Source organism: Mus caroli, unplaced genomic scaffold (genome assembly GCF_978045245.1).
Source record: "Mus caroli unplaced genomic scaffold, Mus_caroli_1 scaffold_1, whole genome shotgun sequence".
NCBI lineage: Eukaryota > Metazoa > Chordata > Mammalia > Rodentia > Muridae > Mus > Mus caroli.
The window spans coordinates 20,903,070-20,923,805 of NW_028227256.1; the positions used below are offsets into that span (position 1 = coordinate 20,903,070).

The window sequence follows — 20,736 nt, forward strand, 5'->3', positions numbered from 1 at the left end:
TCTTTTAATCCGACTATACTTTAGTTACTAATGAAGAAGCATAGCCCCCCCAGCGGCCAACAGAGTGGTCCCTGACCAGCTGGGCTGGACTGGATCGCTAATCCTCAGTCTTGGGATTTATATGTCGCCTGACTCTGTCCTACAAAATGAGGACAGGCTTCATTACCACGGGTGCTTTGTAATGGAATAAGTAACTACACAGTTATTAAGAGTGATAACAAAATGACATCACCATGTGGTCCTTCCAACACGTCGCTTCTATGCAACACCAGAATCTACTCAGCACCTTGGGTTTCATTCTTGATGAATGAGACATAATAAAAAAGCCCAAATGTTTAGGGAAATACTAATTTTGGTTTCATAGTAGAACAGTCTAAAGAACAGCCTTATGGTCTAAATATTATATAAATGAATTTGAACATCTACCTCAGCATAGACACTAGCTAGATGGCCAGCCTCAGTGGCATGCCTAGCAAGCACTTGAAGTCTGCTAGTCTACTGGTGGTGTGTGTGCTATCATTTCACCATCAGAGTGCCTATTGTTTTATAACTCAGGCTTTCTGGACTTTCCACAATACCAGGGCTGGTATCAGCACTTGTACATATTCATTCTCATATATTCATATTCTGTCTGTCTCCCCACTCCCTCCCTTCCTGTTGTATATAGATAGAAAAGGACTGCTGAACCGAGTTCCTCCCACCATCTACTGTACACTCTGGTCAGCTACTTCCAAGTCAATGGTAAACCCAAGCTGTTTTTATACATGGGTAAATCTCTGACTAAAATTTACATATGCCCAGAAAACAAAAGTCAAATAGTGTTCATAGTAATGCAGTATCTTGGTACTTAAACTCAATTACAGCTTAACTTCATATACTAAAAGCCCACCAGAATTAGCAACTTTCACCCTTTCAGGACTCATATGGATACATACATCTAAGTTATACTTTATTGGCAAAGGCAGCATTTTGAAAATATATTTGGATTTTAATCTTAGCATGTAGTTTGGATAATAGGTAATTCTTATCATAAATTATCTTACAGGGCTCTGTAATTACAGAGCCTACAACTGGCATAATTTTGGCTTATAAATAGTGTTCAAGAAAAGAATTAAGATATGATTTTTAAAATGAACCATGCTGGGACTGGAGAGACACATCAATGGTTAAGAGCATTTACTCTCAAGGCTCAAATCTAGAAGATCTCTTCTATTCTGTCCTTGTGCCTTAAGGCAGGAAAGTTCCCTCTTACAGAATAGTGGGGTTGGGTATTGTGCATTTATTGTTTGTTTTAGTTTGTTCTGAAATTGAAAGTATGTAGAATAAAAAGATGTAGGGAAAAAAGAGAGCATTTCCTGGAAGACCCATGTTAATTTCTCCAGCACCTACATGGCAGCTCACAACCTCCTCCAGTTCTGGGGGAAGTTCATGTTCTCTATCAGCCTCCTTGAGTGTGTGTGCGTGCAAACAAGGCTTCTTTAAAAAGGAAGAAAAGAAAAAACCTTACCATCCTATGAGTACCTAATCAGCAAACACAAGGCACAACAGTTTGTCTTTGTAGCTTGCCAACTGGCTAGAGCTTGATTAGCATTAAGGTTAGAGCTTGGGGCTTTCCAACTGGCTAGGCTGGCTGGCTAGCCAGTCAAGTTTCAGGAATCTACCTATCTCTCTACCACTCCCAGCACTGAGGTTATAGGCATACGCAGCTGTGGGTGCTGGGGATCAGAACTCATGACCTCATGTTTGCAGGTATCTCATGCTTGTATCTCCACAGTCCCCTCAGTCCCTGTTTTCACATGAAGGCCGTAAGGACTAAAAAGGACAGAGATACCCCTGAGCTAGCTACCTTTCCTGAAACACACTCTATTGCTATACTCAAAGTTGATGATGACTTTAGCCTAACTAATTCCCAAGAATTTTACTTGTTAAATTCAAGGCAAGTACACAATTACTTTAATAACAAAAATATGCATAATAAAACATTATTACTCTTCCTGACACATGGACAGTTATGAAAATCTTTACATCCACACAACTCAGATGTGGCTCCCCTTTTCTTTTTTTTTTTAATATATTTTATTACGTATTTTCCTCAATTACATTTCCAATGCTATCCCAAAAGTCCCCCATACCCTCTCCCCTCTCCCCCATTTCCCTACCCACCCATTCCCTTTTTTTTTTTTTTTTTTTTTTTTTTGCCCTGGCGTTCCCCTGTACTGGGGCATATAAAGTTTGTGTGTCCAATGGGCCTCTCTTTTCAGTGATGGCCGACTAGGCCATCTTTTAATACATATGCAGCTAGAGTCAAGAGCTCCGGGGTACTGGTTAGTTCATAATGTTGTACCACCTATAGGGTTGCAGGTCCCTTTAGCTCCTTGGGTACTTTCTCCAGCTCCTCCATTGGGGGTCCTGTGATCCATCCAATAGCTGACTGTGAGCATCCACTTCTGTGTTTACTAGGCCCCGGCATAGTCTCACAAGAGACAGCTATATCAGGGTCCTTTCAGCAAAATCTTGCTAGTGTATGCAATGGTGTCAGCATTTGGAAGCCGATTATGGGATGGATCCCTGGGTATGGTGGCTCCCCTTTTCATATAGAAAAGAAGTACTGCATCTCAAATGCTTTCCAGGAAACCAATTGGCTATCTGTAGTGTTCCAGTGTAATAGGCAGTGAGAGTGTTTGTAGCAGGCTTCCAAGTGACTTTAAACTGAACCTTGAAAGTTAATGTTTCATTTGAAGTAAACTATTTAATGTCACAAAAATAACTGAATTTCTTAACCATTAGTATTTAAAAAATCTTATTGCTGTATTCAATGGTTTTTATTTAATCATTCAAAAGTAGCAAGGTTCATTTTAAGACTAGCTTAAAATATATTTTACCTTCAGAAAAATACAAACATTTAATTTGCCAGAACTTATAGAATCAAATATATTAGCATCAACAATGTTATTAATTCAGGCTTGTGAATTAAGGTCAGATTGAAGGTTGCCTCACATACCCCCATACATATATTCTAAATTCTGTTGTTCTCATAAAATTTTAAGAATGGTAAAGTCTGCTTGTAGGGTCATAACAGACTCTACTGTAACCATCTCTACAGCTATATCACCAAAGTAGCTGAAAACTATAAATCAATAGAAATGGCTGTGTTTGAATAAAACTATCTGTTTAAACAAAATAAAATTGCAAGATTAGCTTGCTAAATGCTGGCCTAAAGAATAGGTTTTCAGCTCAGGGACAACAATTTCAAAGTTAAACTTCTGAAGCTTTTCAAGCAGTGGTGTCACCAAGAGAGAACACATTTTACTGCTTACCTGAGCTGGGGGCATGACAGTTGCAGGTAAAGGGTTAGAAATCATTGGTCCAAAAATGTCCAGATCATCACTCAGGGCTGGCACTGTGGCTGGGTTTCCATTGGTCACGGGTGCCTCAGCAGGACCATCTGAAAGGAATACACACTTCTGTCGATATAGAATCTCTTAATTACAGGAAACAGGGTGCTATTTTAAAATTTTATTTTTTAAAACTAAGAACAATTCAAAAGAAAACCCTGTGTTCCTTGCTGCTCTAGGACTGACCCCCATCCTAAAGAGAACACTTCGGTGTTGGTCTTCCCCAGAAGTAGACTTCTGGTTTCAGGCCTAACTCCAGCCGCTCCTGGACAAATGGGAGCACACGGCTCACAATAGCCTGAAGACGTACTTTTCAAAATCACTAATTGTTTTATCTACACCCATGCCACACACACATATCAATATGCCAGCTCCAGCGTCTCTCTATCCTAGACTTCTCACTATATGGTATTTTAATGGTAAGCTCTTGATATCATTCCCATAAATACTCCTTATTACTACACATACACAAAATTATTGAAAAAACAATTCTTAATAACCTCTTAATTGAAACATTTCAACCTCACACTTCAGTAAACACAAGCTCCCAATGGATTTTAAAACATGCTGTCTTTGCTCACCACCTTTGGCATGTCTCACAGAAATTATTGTTTCAATCTACTCTGAAGATCAGTTTATAATTTCCAGTATTTGAAAAGGACAGATAAAGATTCATTATTATGATCACACTGTCTAGATGTTTTTAAAGAATGTTTGCATGTTGTTGGTTTCTGTCCCATGAAACATGATATCTGTCTTCAGGTCCTAGGGTAGAGATGGAAGGCTGATCCTGAGGGCCTCCTCAGTGTGGATCATCTAGCTCAGTAGCTAAGTTTGTACGACTTAACTATGTCTTCTGATCCCTAGACTAGTGAGCTGTCTGACCTGTCTCGAAACCACATTTCTGCAAAAGCCATAGGGTCACTGGGATAGAATGTTGGGGAAAAAAACAGATAGTAACAGCAGGCTGTATGACCAATAATATATGAAAAATGTCATCTTGAAATGCATTATTTTATATGTTTGATATAATACTTAAAAACGCCACAGAATTACAACCATGCCTAACCACAAAGGATTACCTAAATTTTTCAAAATTAAGACTCAATCTTCAAATACTTAATAATTCCTTGCACTAAGTTAAAGAAGTAAATATTTGAAAGATCATTCAATACTGATTCTCTATCTTTCCATTCCACTGTCCTTATACAAAGTTCAGTGATGTATAGAGGAATACAGATGGATATGGTCATCAATAAACAAGCAGAAGGAAGGAAAAGCAACTAGGATATGATGAGTCCTCAATTAATAAACAATATTACAAAGTAGTAGAGGTTAAATACATTCTCCTGATCAAAGGACCACTATTGTATGTTCCTTACTGATGGAATAAAGGCTAAGATGTTGAAAATATAGTTATTAAAATTAAACATGGTAAATCATAATAAATCAGGATACATTGTACACACACTTAAAATTAAACTTTAGTCGGGTGTGGTAGCGCACGCCTTTAATCCCAGCACTCGGGAGGCAGAGGCAGGCGGATTTCTGAGTTCGAGGCCAGTCTGGTCTACAGAGTGAGTTCCAGGACAGCCAGGGCTATACAGAGAAACCCTGTCTCAAAAAAAATAAATGAATAAAAATAAAAATAAAAAAAAATTGAACTTTAGCATTAATCCATATTTCAAACCAAGTCCCCAGAAGCAACTGGATCCATCACATTTTTCTTCCTTTAATACTGCACCTCAATTTCCTGTCTGCATAACTGCAAATACCCCAGATTCCATTTCTCATGTTTACTAGTGTTCAACAAACTGCTGGTGCTCAATAAATACTAACTGCATTCAAATTTTACTTGAATAGCAGAATCATCAGGTGGTCACAATCTATTTACAGAGATAATGAAATAATGTCAAAGAGTAACATGAAATTTTACGCACTGCCAACCAAGTTTAAGGTGGGTAAGAAGGTGATAAGCTAACGGATGTTGTATTTTTCATTAGCATTTTTGACAGAGCACGAACATTCAAGCCTTTAGTACAACCTATCACAATGAACTGTCAAGTCCTATTCCTCAGTTACCTACTGAGCCAACAAAGCCCTAGCAGACTCAGCCACACTCTTAGTAGTAAGGTTCTTGAAGCTTTCTAAATGTGTGTGTTGTTCAAGGAATTGTTTTTTGTAGTCAAAAAGTCATTTAAAGTTTTTTCTTTAATAAAATGTTCTTTGTAATCCCTTCATATTAAAATATATTCCTTGCTTTATGGGATGAAATAAACCACAAGTGAATTAATTTGTAGGCTCAAATCACATGAACCACTTTAAGTTAGGATATTTGTTTACAAAATCGGTGTGATCTGCCTAAGAAATTGTCTTCTAAGTATTTCAGTTTACGCCCATACATTGCTGCTGCTGGTCAAGGAAGCTTCATTTTGCAGTGAGTGGTGATTAATACAGAAGCTCAACTGGTCAAGTCTGCGGCTAAGTGACTTCTGAATGTTCACTTATAAACAAGGTATCTAACTATGTCACCCACTCCAAGGCTCAGAAGTGAAAGAGTGTCAGAGGTAAAGGGATGATGTTGTAGAAAGCTGTCTTCCAGGAATGACACACCCAAGACACTCTTGAGCACTCAAGCAGCTGTCATTACCTACATGAGACGGAGCCTTTTTATCATGGAGCAGGAGGGGTTCATGAGGCCTGGGCCCTCTCTGAAGACTATGGGCATTCAATGGTTGATGTGTGAGAAAGAGAGACATTTTCTTCAGTGCTGAAGCCACTGGTGAGTTACACACATCTTAAAAACATCCTTCATCTATACTCCTGTAAAGAACTCTGGTTAAACTCGCTGACATTTGGACGGAAGGGACAAGGAAGGGCTAAGAGCAGTGGGAAGGAGGTCAGAGGTAAAGAATGGGGTGAATGCAGTCAGATGCTGTGTGTATGCAACCGTCATCACGAAACCACTAGCAACAATTTCTATATGCAAAACAATTAAATGCATTGCTTATGTCTATAAAATTTTATTAAAATTTGAATTTGCCAATGAGGTTATCCAGAATTATTTTACTAAAGGGACAGCAGAAATCGCGTTAATTTTTTTTTTAACCATAGGGTGGGGGTGGGGGGCTAAGCGAAAGGGAGTCAGGATTCAATCGTTACTTACATGTTGAAATGGCATGTCTACCAAGCCTCTCAAGATCATTCCCTTTCCTTTCTCCCCCTAAGGAATCCATTACTTGTATTTCAGTAAAGACAGAGCTGACACACACTGGCTTTCCTTATTAAAATGCCTTTTCTGAGAACTTGGCACTTATCAGACCCTCTCACACCGCCTCTTTGATACAATACTGAAGAACTAGACATCATGTTCATTTCAAGTAGGTTTCAGTTGTTTTGCATTTCCATCACTTACCAAGTCCTAGAAGATCAATAGTGGGCTCTGCAGCATTTTTTGGGCTGGTGCTTTTCTTAGGCTCAAGTTGTTGCTCTTCTTTCTTCTGCAGCTTTGAAGTAAATCATTGGATTCATTGATTAGTTTATTAAGCGAATATTTAAGTTCCACTTACACTTATGCATAATTTTCATGAAGTTAGTATAAGGAATCCTAAAGCATTTATTACTTTTTAAACAGGTAAGCATGGTCTTTGAACTTACAGTAGAAATTTCTATTCACTATTCAACGAGACCCTTGAATAGTGAATATAGAAATTCAACCTCTAAATGAAATTATTATGCCTTTCTTCCCCTTGGTACTTGGGGCTGCACCTATCATCTCATATGACAGGCCAAGGCTATCACTGAGCTCCACTTCCAACACTTCTCACTAAGTTGCCCAGGTAGACTTGCAGGCCTCCTGACTCAACTTCCCAAGTAGCAGAGACCACAGGAATGCATCACCAGGCCTAGATTTTTTTATATTTCTAATTATTTGATCATTTTGTTGGTATGTATGGGTTTGTGCATATCATAACATGTGTGGAGTTCAAAGGACTTAAAGCAACTTTGGGCCAGTTCTTTCCTTCTACCGTGAGGGTCTAGGAATAACTCAGGTCAGGCTTGTCAGCAAGTGTCTTCACTTACTAAGCCAGCAAGTTATACTTTTTTGTTGTTTTGGACACAGGGTTTCTCTGTGTAGTCCTGACTGTCCCGGAAGTTGATTGAGCCAGGAGGCCTGCAAGTTGAAGGTCTACCTGGGCAACTTAGTGAGACTTCAACTCAAAATAAAAAGTAAAGTAGGTGTTGGAAGTGTAGCTCAGTGATAGCCTTGGCCTGTCATATAAGATGATAGGTGCAGCTCCAAGTACGCTATAGACCAGGCTAGGCTAGTCTCAAACTCAGAGATTCCCCCCTGTCTCTACCTCCAGAGTGCTGGGCTAAAAGGTGGGCATCACCTCCACCAGGCAGCAAGTTACACTTTTGAAAAATTGGATCACGTATTATTTCTTAGCTACTATTCATACTTGTTAGTTGTTTGGAGAAGAAAAGGGAACTGGCCAGCATAAATGTTGTTAATGTATTCTGACTTCATCCCTCTTCATGTCACCATTACCCTGCTGACAGTTCACAGTCAGCTCAGAACTGGAAACAGTGATGTGGAAGCAGTGTACTTGAACATACTCAGCTTCTATAAACATCACACCGAGAATCTGCCTTCTCATAAGGCAGCCGCTCTCGACCTAGAGGGTCAAACAACTCTTTCACAGGGGCCACCTAAGACCATCAGAAAACACAGATACTTACATTTGTGACTCTAAACAGTAGAAAAGTATAGTTATGAAATAGCAATGAAACTAACTTTATGGTGTGGGGTCAGCACAACATGAGGAGTATATTAGAGGGTCTCAGTGAGGAAGGAAGGTTGAGAAGCACTTATTAGAAAAGCTGAATCAACCACGTGAGGTCAGGTTAGGCAGATCTACAATTTAACCAGCACATATTCCATTCAGATTAGTTTCATTTGCAGAAGCTTGACTGTCCAATCTTTCTGTAATTTACAGCCTAAAACTGAGTAAAAGCTTAGTTTCCAGTTGCCGTATTTTTGACATTTCCTGTTCATTTAAGTAACAGGTATAATAGCTGATTTTCAAAACTGAGGTAACAATGTTCTTTTGCTGGTTTTAAGTTGCTACAAACAGCAGCACACACCTAATCTGTAAGCTGCTGAATTTAACAAGCAGAAAGAGGGAGAATAAAAACTAACCATCTCTCTTGGATTCATCAGTGAAATGAGATCATAAGGCAATCTAGAGAGCTCCCAAACCAGAAGAGACACGCAGACACGGAGAACTACATGTATGAGAAAAGAAACCCACTCTCAAGGGGGAAATTTTGAACTGTAACTGACACATTGCTGGAGGCCAGTGTGGACATGTCTGTGAGGAATTCAGAAAGTGTATGTCAGGGCAGAGAACTGTTCACTCTTATGTTCCAAGAGCCTGTAACAGTCTATCACACACTGTATCAGGTATATCTATCACACACCATATGTATATGTTACATATTAGCTATGTCTTGACTTTTAGGAATAGGTATAAGTAAGAATTCCCTATGAATGAAGATCAATTTGTTTCGTTATAAAATTTTTTGACATGGTCTCAATATGTAGCACAGACTGGCCTCAAGTTCCTACTTCTGTATTCGGCTGCTGGCATTACCATGTATATTAAACCCAAGGAAAATTAAACTTTAATCATAATCACTGAGTTCTTCCAGACTGTAAAGTCCATACTCTTTTTATTATACCATGTAACCAAAATCAACCCTTACGTTTCTTTGACGCCGGGTATCTGTTCACAGCAGCCGCAAACAGTGACTAAGACAGTGAGGTAAGAGGAAACTCCTCCAAAGTGGAAAGGAAGAAGTCAACATATCACTCTTTGCAGATGATATGATAGTATATATAAGTGACCCTAAAAATTCCACCAGAGAACTCCTAAGCCTGATAAACAGCTTCAGTGAAGTAGCTGGATTTAAAATTAACTCAAACAAGTCAATGGCCTTTCTCTACACAAAGGATAAACGGGCTGAGAAAGAAATTAGGGAAACAACACCCTTCACAATAGTCACAAATAACATAAAATACCTTGGTGTAATTCTAACTAAGGAAGTGAAAGATCTGTATGATAAGAACTTCAAGTCTCTGAAGAAAGAAATTAAAGAAGATCTCAGAAGATGGAAAGATCTCCCATGCTCATGGATTGGCAGGATTAATATAGTAAAAATGGCTATCCTGCCGAAAGCAATCTACAGATTCAATGCAATCCCCATCAAAATTCCAACTCAATTCTTCACTGAGTTAGAAAGGGCAATTTGCAGATTCATCTGGAATAACAAAAAACCTAGGATAGCAAAAACACCTCTGGTGTAATCACCATGCCTGACCTAAAGCTCTACTACAGAGCAATTGTGATAACAACTGCATGGTACTGGTACAGCGACAGACAGGTAGATCAATGGAATAGAACTGAAGACCCAGAAATGAATCCACACTCCTATGATCACTTGATCTTTGACAAGAAAGCTAAAACCATCCAGTGGAAAAAAGACAGCATTTTCAACAAATGGTGCTGGCACAACTAGTGGTTATCATGTAGAAGAATGCGAATTGATCCATTCCTATCTCCTTGTACTAAGGTCAAATCTAAGTGGATCAAGGATCTTCACATAAAACCAGAGACACTGAAATTTATAGAGAAAGTGGGGAAAAGCCTCGAAGATATGGGCACAGGGGGAAAATTCCTAAACAGAACAGCAATGGCTTATGCTGTAAGATCAAAAATTGACAAATGGGACCTCATAAAATTGCAAAGCTTCTGTAAGGCAAAAGACACTGTCAATAAAACAAAAAAGCCACCAACAGATTGGGAAAGGATCTTTACCAATCCTAAATCTGATAGGGGGCTAATATCCAATATATACAAAGAGCTCAAGAAGCTGGACTCCAGAAATTCAAATAACCCCATTAAAAATGGGGTACAGAGCTAAACAAAGAATTCTCAACTGAGGAATACCAAAGGGCTGAGAAGCACCTGAAAAAATGTTCAACATCCTTAATCATCAGGGAAATGTCAATCAAAACAACCCTGAGATTCCATGTCATACCAGTCAGAATGGCTAAGATCAAAAATTCAGGTGACAGCAGATGCTGGCAAGGATGTGCAGAAAGAGGAACACTCCTCCATTGCTGGTGGGATTGCAAGCTTGTACAACCACTCTCGAAATCAGTCTGGGGGTTCCTCAGAAAATTGGACATAGTACTACTGGAAAATCCAGCAATACCTCTCCTGGGCATATACCCAGAAGATGTTCCAACTGGTAATAAGGACACATGCTCCACTATGTTCATAGCAGCCTTATTTATAATAGCCAGAAGCTGGAAAGAACCCAGATGTCCCTCAACAGAGGAGTGAATACAGAAAATGTGGTACATTTACATAATGGAGTTATGCAGCTATTAAAAACAATGAATTTATGAAATTCTTGGGCAAATGGATGGATGTGGAGGATATCATACTGAGTGAGGTAACCCAATCACAAAAGAAGTCACTTGATATGCACTCACTGATAAGTGGATATTAGCCCAGAAACTTAAAATACAATTTGCAAAACACAAGAAAATCAAGAAGAAGGAAGACCAACGTGTGGATACATCATTCCTCCTTAGAATAGGGAACAAAATACCCATGGAAGTATTACAGAGACAAAGTTTGGAGCTAAGACTTTGGACCATCCAGAGACTGCCCCGCCCAGGGATCCATCCCATAATCAGCCACCAAACCCAGACACTATTGCACATGCCAGCAAGATTTTGCTGAAAGGACCCTGATACAGCTATCTCTTGTGAGGCTATGCCAGTACCTGGCAAATACAGTAGTGGATGCTCACAGTCATCTATAGGATGGAACACAGGGCCCCCAATGGAGGAGCTAAAGAAAGCACCCAAGGAGCTGAAGGGGTCTGCAACCCTATAGGTGGAACAACAATATGTACTAATCAGTATCCCCAGAGCTGGTGTCTCTAGCTGCATATGTAGCAGAAGATGGCCTAGTTGGCCATCATTGGGAAGAGATACCCCCAGGTCTTGCAAACTTTTTATGCCTCAGTACAGGGGAATGCCAGGGCCAAGAAGGGGAGTGGGTGAGTAGGGAAGTGGGGGTGGGGGGGTGGGGGGTGGGGGTGGGAGGTGGTGGCAGTATAAGGAACTTTCAGGATAGCATTTGAAATGTAAATAAAGAAAATATCTAATTTAAAAACAAAAGAGTAAACTCCTCAGCAGCTGCCCTTTATAAAGATGGGTTCCACCAATTATTACATGTAACCTGAGCCAATTTTTTTCCGAATTTTCTATTTCTTTTTTTACATTAATGCAAATTAAATTTGCATAATGGCTATATTGAAGCTTCTCAACACACTAAGCACAATGAACAGCATTTAGTAGAAACTTCAGTGTTGAGTCTAGCCCTCACCTGTTCCCCCTCCTTTTTATTCCCCTTTGGATGTTAGCGAATACACTGTGCTTACAGTGGGTTACTGGTCATAGTTCATGCTGGCAAGGCAGGCTGCTCAGTGGATTCTCAGCTTAGTTATGACTTAACAGTGGTGTGACCAGGAATGAATTGCCCAGCCTGAATCTCTTAGGTTCATGCAGTGAGTGTAGAGAATAATCATATCAGAATAATAATCATATCAGCTCAAAATGACATTTGAGTGCAAACTGCCTTAGGCACTCAGTAAAGTTCTAGATGATTCCATTCTTCTCAACAACGTATCTAATTTAATTGTCAAGCCTTATACCTGCTGCACTACTCTTAACAGTAAGCTGTAACTCAGTAAAACTACTTTCTATCAAAGCACTCACTGAAAAGGTACTCCTCATTTTCTATTTAAGGCAATGTCTAATTTACAAAAGGATTGTACAGCTTGCATGCTTGCTGAGCAAAAGGCTTTCGTTCATTAAGTAGAAAATGAAAACTTTGCACATAAAGTAATTGGATTTCTTCCTTATTTTATTGCTTCACTTGCAATAAAACTTTAAAAGACTACAAAAACATTTCAGAAATTCCATGGGGGAAAAATGTTTCCAATTTACTACAAAGCCTGTATCAGAACCTAAAATAGGGTTTTCTTACCACAATGTGTGTGTGTGTGTGTGTGTGTGTGTGTGTGTGTGTGTGTATACACTCACTATCATTTAACCAAATATTAAAGAGCAATTACAACTTCAGCAGTTCCTTATGCTAGGCTTTGGGATACTTTACTATATAGTTATTTAACTATTACTGTCATCTCATATTGCTTTCTATAAGGCAATAACTTATTTTAGCCACTCAATGCTTTCTGGATTATACCATGTAAAATAGTAAAAACACATTAGACCATCTTCACTGTAAAAAAAAAAAAAAAGTGTTATCACAAGCTAATTATGTACTCATTTAAAGATAACCTTTCAAAGGCCCAGGTCAGGTGGTGGACATTTGAGAAGCAGGAGTCCTGGATACTTCATAGATATTCAATGCTCAAGACTAGTTTATATTATAACTCTATGAGAGTAGCGCTCATTCCAATCACTGACAGGAGACAGAAGCAGTAAATACTATACATGTAGTTTATGCTTCAATAAAGTTGATTTTTAAATTTTCAAAAGCTAAAATCAAGGCCGTATTAATCATTCCCTTTCCATGGTTCCACACATGTATGATGAAAAGTACTCAACACCAATGCACCATAATTAATTATACAGCCAGTTTCTTTACAAAAATGATGTTCTCCTTAACTCTAGCTTGTCTGTTCCAGTTTCCAAAACCGTCCCTCAATCCTGCATCTTCTTTCCACAATGAAATGACTCCTGCTTCAAGATCTAGCTCACAGATTATCAAGTACGAAATCCTTTCTGAGCTTTTAGGTCTGATTTCTTTATCTTGTCTTCGTCTACTGCAGTCTCACTGTGCATGGCATCACGGGGTCTCTCAGAAAATGTACACCCACATTTCTATCTGACTAGAAACATTTAAGAGCGTTCAGAAGGCTCTGCTCAGAATGGAGGATTAACTGTATAATTACTTGCTGAAAGGCTTATGTTTGGAATTTCATAAATATCCAGAAAGTCTTTAATATAGGCATACAATAAGACGGCAATCTTCGATTATGTTTTAAAAAGAAATGTTACCTTTTCAGTTGTTAGCGGTTTTGCAGGCTTTTCAGGCTCCTTTTCTCTCTTTTTCTCGTCCTTTTTTTTTTCCTTTTCTTTCTAAAACAAAGCCCAAAGTTTTCCTAAGTTTACATTTTAGAACTTTTAGAAGGTTTTAGTTCATTTTTGTCTTATTAGTTTAAATCATCATTTGAGAAAGACATGTATCAAGTGCTTCTATTGTCCTGAAATCTAAAAGTCAAAAGCAACTTCATTTTTTCATTGAGGTTATATGCTAAATGACAACACAAGATTACTTAAAACTTAAGGAAGGAGGCAATTGAAACTGAGGATTAAAAACTCAATTAAAACAAATCGAGGATTTGTTTTAAATGGTGAGAACTCCAGTCAGCAAATTCTCACGTTTATATCAGGCTGTATAACTATATATGTGTATATATATATATGTATATAGATAGAGAAGTGTGTGTGTGTGTATATATATACATATATATATATACACACACACATGCGCATACATGTATGTATGCATATGTGTGAATATATGTGTGTATATATGAAATATATATGTGTAAGAAGTAAACCAACTGATAGGACTTTTTTTTTTTTTTTTTTTTGGAGACAATGTGACAGTATATAGCTCTGGCTATCCTGGAACTCAATCTGTACACCAGACTGTCCTGGAACTCGAGAAATCTGCTAGTCTCTGCCTCCCAAGTGCTTGGATTAAAGGCATGCACCACATGTCCAACAGAACAGACTTTCACTGTGATATAGATAAGTAATATTATATCAGGAAAACACAAGAGTTAAAATACAAACTTATCTTAATTTCCAAAGTAACCTTCAGGCCGCTATCACAGTTTTATGTATTTATAAACAAATATAGAAAAATTCTCATTAAAAATAGTAAAGACAGTGCATATATACACACACACACACACACACACACACACACACATATATATATATATATATATACATACATACACATATGCAAATATACATATCCACAATACATATACATATATGGATAGAAAGAGAGGTTGATTTTAAAAGACAAGTACATAAACCAGTCAAGCAATCTACAGGGCAAATCCGTAGCTGCCTTCAAGTCTGCTGTGGCCTCTGTCAGTACTTACTGATTTTTCACGGCCAACTCAGTAGAGAGCAGTGCAGTTCCCAGGCTATGATGTAGACTAATAAAGCGCCAAAGGATGTATAACATTTACATGAAGCTCAAAAGTAACAAGAATACATTCTTTGGAAGTATGAACACCAGTATAAAGCTACAGAATAATAAAATAATCTAAAGCACATGCTTGCCCACAGAAAAACACAAACCTGACAGCAGCAATGGTGGGCAGGTCAGGTTGTTAACTAACTCTATGCACAAGGAGTAAAGCGACTGAAAGAAAGTCAGATGAGAGAGCCTGACATGATAACAACATTCAGTTTACACACTGATAGATAATAGCTATATAGTGATTGCTTATAAGTATTCATTAAAGTCAACATGAATTAATGTACATTTATTTTTTAAAGGTATGGAAACAGAATAGTGTAAACTATAAAGCAGACATCAATATGAGAAATTATATGCTCAGTACCTGTGGAGAAATATAACCAAAAAGAAAAAAACTTTGGTACTCATCCAAAATTTTAAAAAGTGGCAAGTTTATTTATGACACAATTAGCAATGCTTCAGCTATAAGCGAAAGAATAGCAGCAAAGTTATGCAGCAAGTCTCCTGCTCCCCTCCCTCTCCTTTCAGTGGCAAGCAGTGAGAGTCACAGTAAACCGGGGAGTGCACTTGTGTAGACCCCAACAGATAGTGTATGTGTAGCACAATGGAATGAATACAGGCTAAGCTTCCAGAACCTTGCCTCACTGTTTATTATCAACTAGGACTATAGAGTTAGTTAGAAAGAGTGAGCTTCAACTCAACTGCTTTGGTCAGACTAGTCTGTGAAAGCTTGTCTTGACTGAGTGGGAGAGCTTTGCCCCCCTCAGGCAAGACCTGGGTTACAAAAACAAGCTGAGTACAAACAAGCAGCATTCCTCCATTGTCCTGCTTGGATTTCCTGCTTAAGTTCCTCCTCCCACTTCCCTCAGTAATCAACTGTGACCTACAAGTGTAAACCAAAATCAACTCTTTCCTCCCCTAAATTGCTATTGGTCATGGTATTTATTATAGCAAGAGAAAAGCAAATTAGAACAATCTAAATAAAAAGTTTCTATTTAAGGCTCCATATAAGGCTGCAATTCTCTCAAGCCATCTGTTTCACTCATGCTTTTCAAGAACAAAATAAATGTAACATAAAGTTATACTTTCTGAATACCTAAAGTGCCAAAGGTCCGAAGCGATCTATTTCAACTACCATATATCAAACGGGTCTAGAACAAGCCATCTAGGAAGTAGGCTATTTCTCAGAATACTTTTTTATCTGCCCAACTACTTGGGAGTTCACAATAAAAATAAAGTATAAGCCTTTTGGGGTCAACTATATCTGACTGGACCAAAACCCAAACCAAACCTGCATTTCCAAAATACATCTATGCACACTTCCTTAGTGTCTAGTCATTACAAAACTATCTGAAACAACTATTGTCAATGCTGTCTTCTTACGTAATACTCTAAACACAGCAACTAATCAGTATCCCTTTGTGCTGATGGAGCACAGATGCCAAGCATTCCAGCATCACTGCTCACTGAGGTACAGTGGAGCATCAGTATTACCTTGTGTTAGTCCTTATATTTCAGCTAACAGTTACGGAACTTTTATGTGCTAGGCACTGTTGTGAACTCATTTCATCTTCACAAAAACTTTATGAAATAAGTAATTATCCCTACACCATAAGAAAAAGAAAACAAGCAAAAAGTCTTTTATAAATTATAAAACTTCTTCCAGATATAATTAGTAACGTTTAGTGAGAAAAGCTGCCCAATGTTAATAAGTAAAGGAAGCTGCTCCTTCAGCTCTCAGGGCTGTTAGTTATTTCTATGATTGGGATGTTTGTGGCCACTTCAGAATATGTATGTTCAATCCCCACCACTGTGAGACAGTACTAAGTTGAGGGCCTCTGGGAGGTGATTAAGTCACAAGAGTGGAACCCTTATGACTGGGATTAGTGTCCTTCTAAAAGAGGCCCCAGCTTGAGTCTTACCCATTTTCACCAAGTGAGATCACAGCAAGATGTCATTCTGTGAATAAGCAAGGGAGCCCACACTAAACACATGGCCTTGGTCTTGAACTTTACAGCCTCCAGAACTGTGAGAAATAGATTACTGTTGTTCATAAAGCTTCATGACATATGGTATTTTGATATAGCAACCCCTTCAGAAACAAAGATACTTTTCAAGGAAAACATCATAAATGGAGAAGGCTGGTATCTCAATCACCATGACTGGTGGGCATATATGAAAGCACCCAAAATAAATGTACTTAGTTACATTTAATAGGGACAAAGTACATGCCTTGACTTCGATTTATACTAGAATCTCAGCTAATGAAACAAAGCTGATTCCAGTTACAGAATGACCTGCCTGGGCTTAGAGGCAACATTAACAACTTGGGCTCTAAAATAGGATCATAGAGTTTGACCCAGAGATGATGCACATAAGGTTATGCACATAATCTTTTGATTAAAAGCTGAAAAAGAAGAGAGGAGGAAGAGGAGAGAAGAAAAAGAAAGAACAGGGAGGAAAGGAAAGAAAAGGAAGAAGGAAAGGAAAAAGGAAAGAAAGAGGAAAGAAGAAACAGATAAGAAGAAAAGGGGGAAAGGAGAGGAGAGGCCAGGGCAGGACAGGACAAGACACTCATTACAGGACAAGACAGAACAGGACAAGAGTCAAGCATGGTGGCACACACTGCACTCTCATGACTCAGGAGGAAGAGCAGAAGTTCAAGGTTACCTTGAACTACATTGAAACTTTGTCTCAAAATAAGGGAAGAGAAGGTGAAGGAAAAGAGGGAAGACAAGGAAAAGAACAGAGCCCCCCAAAACTTAGATTGAACATTCAAATTACCAAGAGCCTGTTCACCTTGAGCCCTGCACTGCAAGCTCTGGTAACTTACTATCCACATGGAAATGCCTTTGGCGGTTCAGCAAGCTATTTCGACTTTCTTTCTTATACCATTAGATCTCTGAGTTGTAAACTGCGTGTCCAAGGATCTCCTAGGCATCTGTAACCTCATACTTAACATGCCCAAGTCAGATCCTTTTCTCCAGTGTGCATCCCTATCTCACTGTGGGTCACCATCACATGGAGATGCTGATGTGGGGAATGGAAGCAAAGGCTTCCAAAGCACCGCACCTCCCGTTATTAAACACCACACAGTCCACCTCAAGACCTCCCAAAACTAACTCTTCTTCTCTCTGTCCCATTTTAGCAGATGTCTCTGTCAATCTATTCCTGGATTAAGCCTGGCTTTTAAGATTTTTATTCACTCATTACCACAAAATCCACTTCCCCAAGAGCCAGTAGAACAGTGTCTGCATATGAAAATCTGATCCTTTGCCTCTTTCTCCTCAACACTCATCGTTATGTACCACAGCCTTCAGATTAAGGCCAATCGCCTTCAGTGGATTCTTAAGGCCTTTCCCCCTACTCTCCCCCTTGCATTCCTATTTCCTTCAAACTATTCAACCTGAAAGTCCTGAAACACGGTACTCCAACCATACTTTCTCCACATGAAATACCTCCTGATCCTTAGAAATGGTGCCTATTCAGAATACAAAATGCATCGGAAGTTTATTTTCTATATTAGCGTGGCTAAGCTCTCTCAATCACAGCATACATACTGTGCATTACAACTGCTGTATGAGCTAACCTATTTACCCTCACTAGACTGTAAAGTCTGCAAGGCTACAGTTCCACCTTTGCGTCTCTCATGCCTAGCATGCCATTTGTCAAGGAGTAGACATAGGAAAAGGTAGAATCAAAGAAAACTAAAACTCTCAAATGTGTGCACACAAGACTTGAAGAATACAGACTGCTTGTACTTTACCCCCTTCACTCAGAACATACTCTAACAATCATCACTGACCATCCTAAATTCATTATCCCATATAGTACATATTTTTTTCTATGTAACAGTTGATAGTTCTTCAAGAAAAAAAAATATGACATTAGCTTTCAAATGCTTATAGCAACAATGCCATAGTCAGAAAAGGGTTTTTAACCAAAAACCTACAGATCAAAGAATTCAACAACAAGATGTCTTTTAAATTCCTAAGGTAGTTGTAGTGGCTATTCCTGGTTGTCATCTTGACTATATCTGGAATGAACTACAATCCAGAATTGGAAGGCTCACCAGTGACCCTAATCTAGAGGCTGGGAGACAGAAGTTTCTGATCTGGATCTTGGTATGGAGATCTTGAAGCAAAGTGGCTATGGATTCCAGAAGATTAAGACAGAGAGATCTCCTTGTTCAAGGTCATCTGGGATTAAAGGCGTGGTAGAGCATACCTCTAATCTGGGCTACACCTTCTGCTGGAGACCATATAAGGACATTGGAAGAAGGGAGTCTTGTTCTCGATCCTTCGCCTGCTTGCTGTGTGGGACTGAGTAACTGCTAGATCCTGACTAGTACAGTATTAATGGATAAAGCAATAGAGAAGTTACATAAAGACTACATATATTAACTTCTAAAGTCAGTCACTCTGAAGTTAAATATAGCCTGAAACCCTTTAATCATACCAACTGCACAGAACAAGATTGAGTAAATTAATGCATTTGGTGGTTTTTATCCTGGAGATCATTCAAAACATGAATTCTACTGGTGTTCCTAACTCAGCATTCTGAGGGGAAGTCCATCTAGCAATGAACAGTACCAATGCACATGCAGAAAACATTACTATACCTCTAATTTGTTTTTATCAACAGCAGCTTGCAGAGAAGGAGAGGATACCAAAGGCTGAAGAGGGGCATCAGAAGAGGAAATCTAGATGTGCAGATGCAAAGGGAAAAGGGAAAAAGAAGAGAAGGCAGTGATCAAAACCCACAGACATCAGAAAAGAAACAAGCACTCATGCATTTCTGATAAAAGTAGCTAAAAGAATGTTAACAAAGCAAAAATACTGTATCAAAAATAATTATGTCTTTAAAACAATGTCTATGTGAAATATTTAAAAAGACATAGTGGAGAATCATATCTATTTAAGGTAAATTTTTCTAAGCTATAAAATTTAAATTGTATTTACACAAGATCATAACAAAACCATCTGAAGTATAATTCTCTCTGATTTGCAGTCAAAGGTCACCACTGAAACTCTAGTAGTTTGAAGCATGAAAAAAGCTTTATGAAATGTAGGAGGAGAGTAAAATAATTTTTTGTTGTTGATAATAACTTTAAGAATGGAAAATAAAGGAGAAAAAATAATAAGTTAAAATTTTAACCTGATGTTTAAGAAAGCATAGGCAAAGAGTGGGAGAAAAGACTGGGTTAGTGTAACAGCTGAGTAGCAATAGTTATTACAAAGTAATTTAGTCACTGTAACAGCTAGTAGCCAGGGACTTACTACAAAGTAATTTATTCACTCCTCCTCATCCTGAAGATGGGCATGCAAACACAAGTCTTAGTGCTGCCCCCTGTTGGGTTTCTGAAGCACCGCGACACAATTCACCAGAAAGCTTTGCATACATCTTCCTAGCCAATAGATGATTAACAGAAGCATTCTCTTACTGCTCCCTTTTGCAAAAACATAACTGAATATGTTTACAACACACATGGCAGATCTTTGGAGCCATAAAGCAATGTCTCTATATTTCGCGGTCATACTGGTAGTGCCTATTGGGATTTGGAGGAGCTATTATAGATAGGCCATCATATAATGTCAAAGTAATACTCCAAGGTTCCAAGTCCTCCTTCAATCTGCTAGCTAATTATGACAGTAGTTCTTGAATCGCTTCTCAAGTTTGTTTCCTCCTTGCATAGTGTTGGATCTTGTGTAATTGAGTAAACTAGCCACTTAATTAATATTAAACCAAGCTCTACATAAAAGAAAATGCACATCACAGGTAAATATAGATATTCCATTAGGAGAATGTCAAACAAGCTAGGAATAGTGCCATACACCTTTAGTCCACAACATTCAGAGGCAGAGGCTGGTGGATCTTTGTGAATTCCAGGCCAGAACCGATACATAATGAGATGCCATCTAAAAGAAGAGAGAGGATTGGGTCAA

The 20,736-nt window shown here is 38.6% G+C and overlaps 1 protein-coding gene across 3 annotated transcripts in view; it reads right to left on the reverse strand.

Moving 5' to 3' along the window:
- The window catches only part of Smap1 (small ArfGAP 1), a 76,307-nt gene that overhangs the window by 4,997 nt on the left and 50,574 nt on the right, over positions 1–20,736 (reverse strand). For 2 of the 3 annotated variants that reach the window (XM_021163031.3, XM_085836070.1), the window contains exons 5-8: positions 19,413–19,493; positions 13,564–13,644; positions 6,811–6,901; positions 3,318–3,445 (exon numbers count right to left, since the gene is read on the reverse strand). In XM_021163031.3, the coding sequence (XP_021018690.1) occupies positions 3,318–3,445; positions 6,811–6,901; positions 13,564–13,644; positions 19,413–19,493 (381 nt within the window). The remainder of the gene's footprint in view (positions 1–3,317; positions 3,446–6,810; positions 6,902–13,563; positions 13,645–19,412; positions 19,494–20,736) is intronic. The other variant, XM_029475150.2, reaches the window with a different exon arrangement.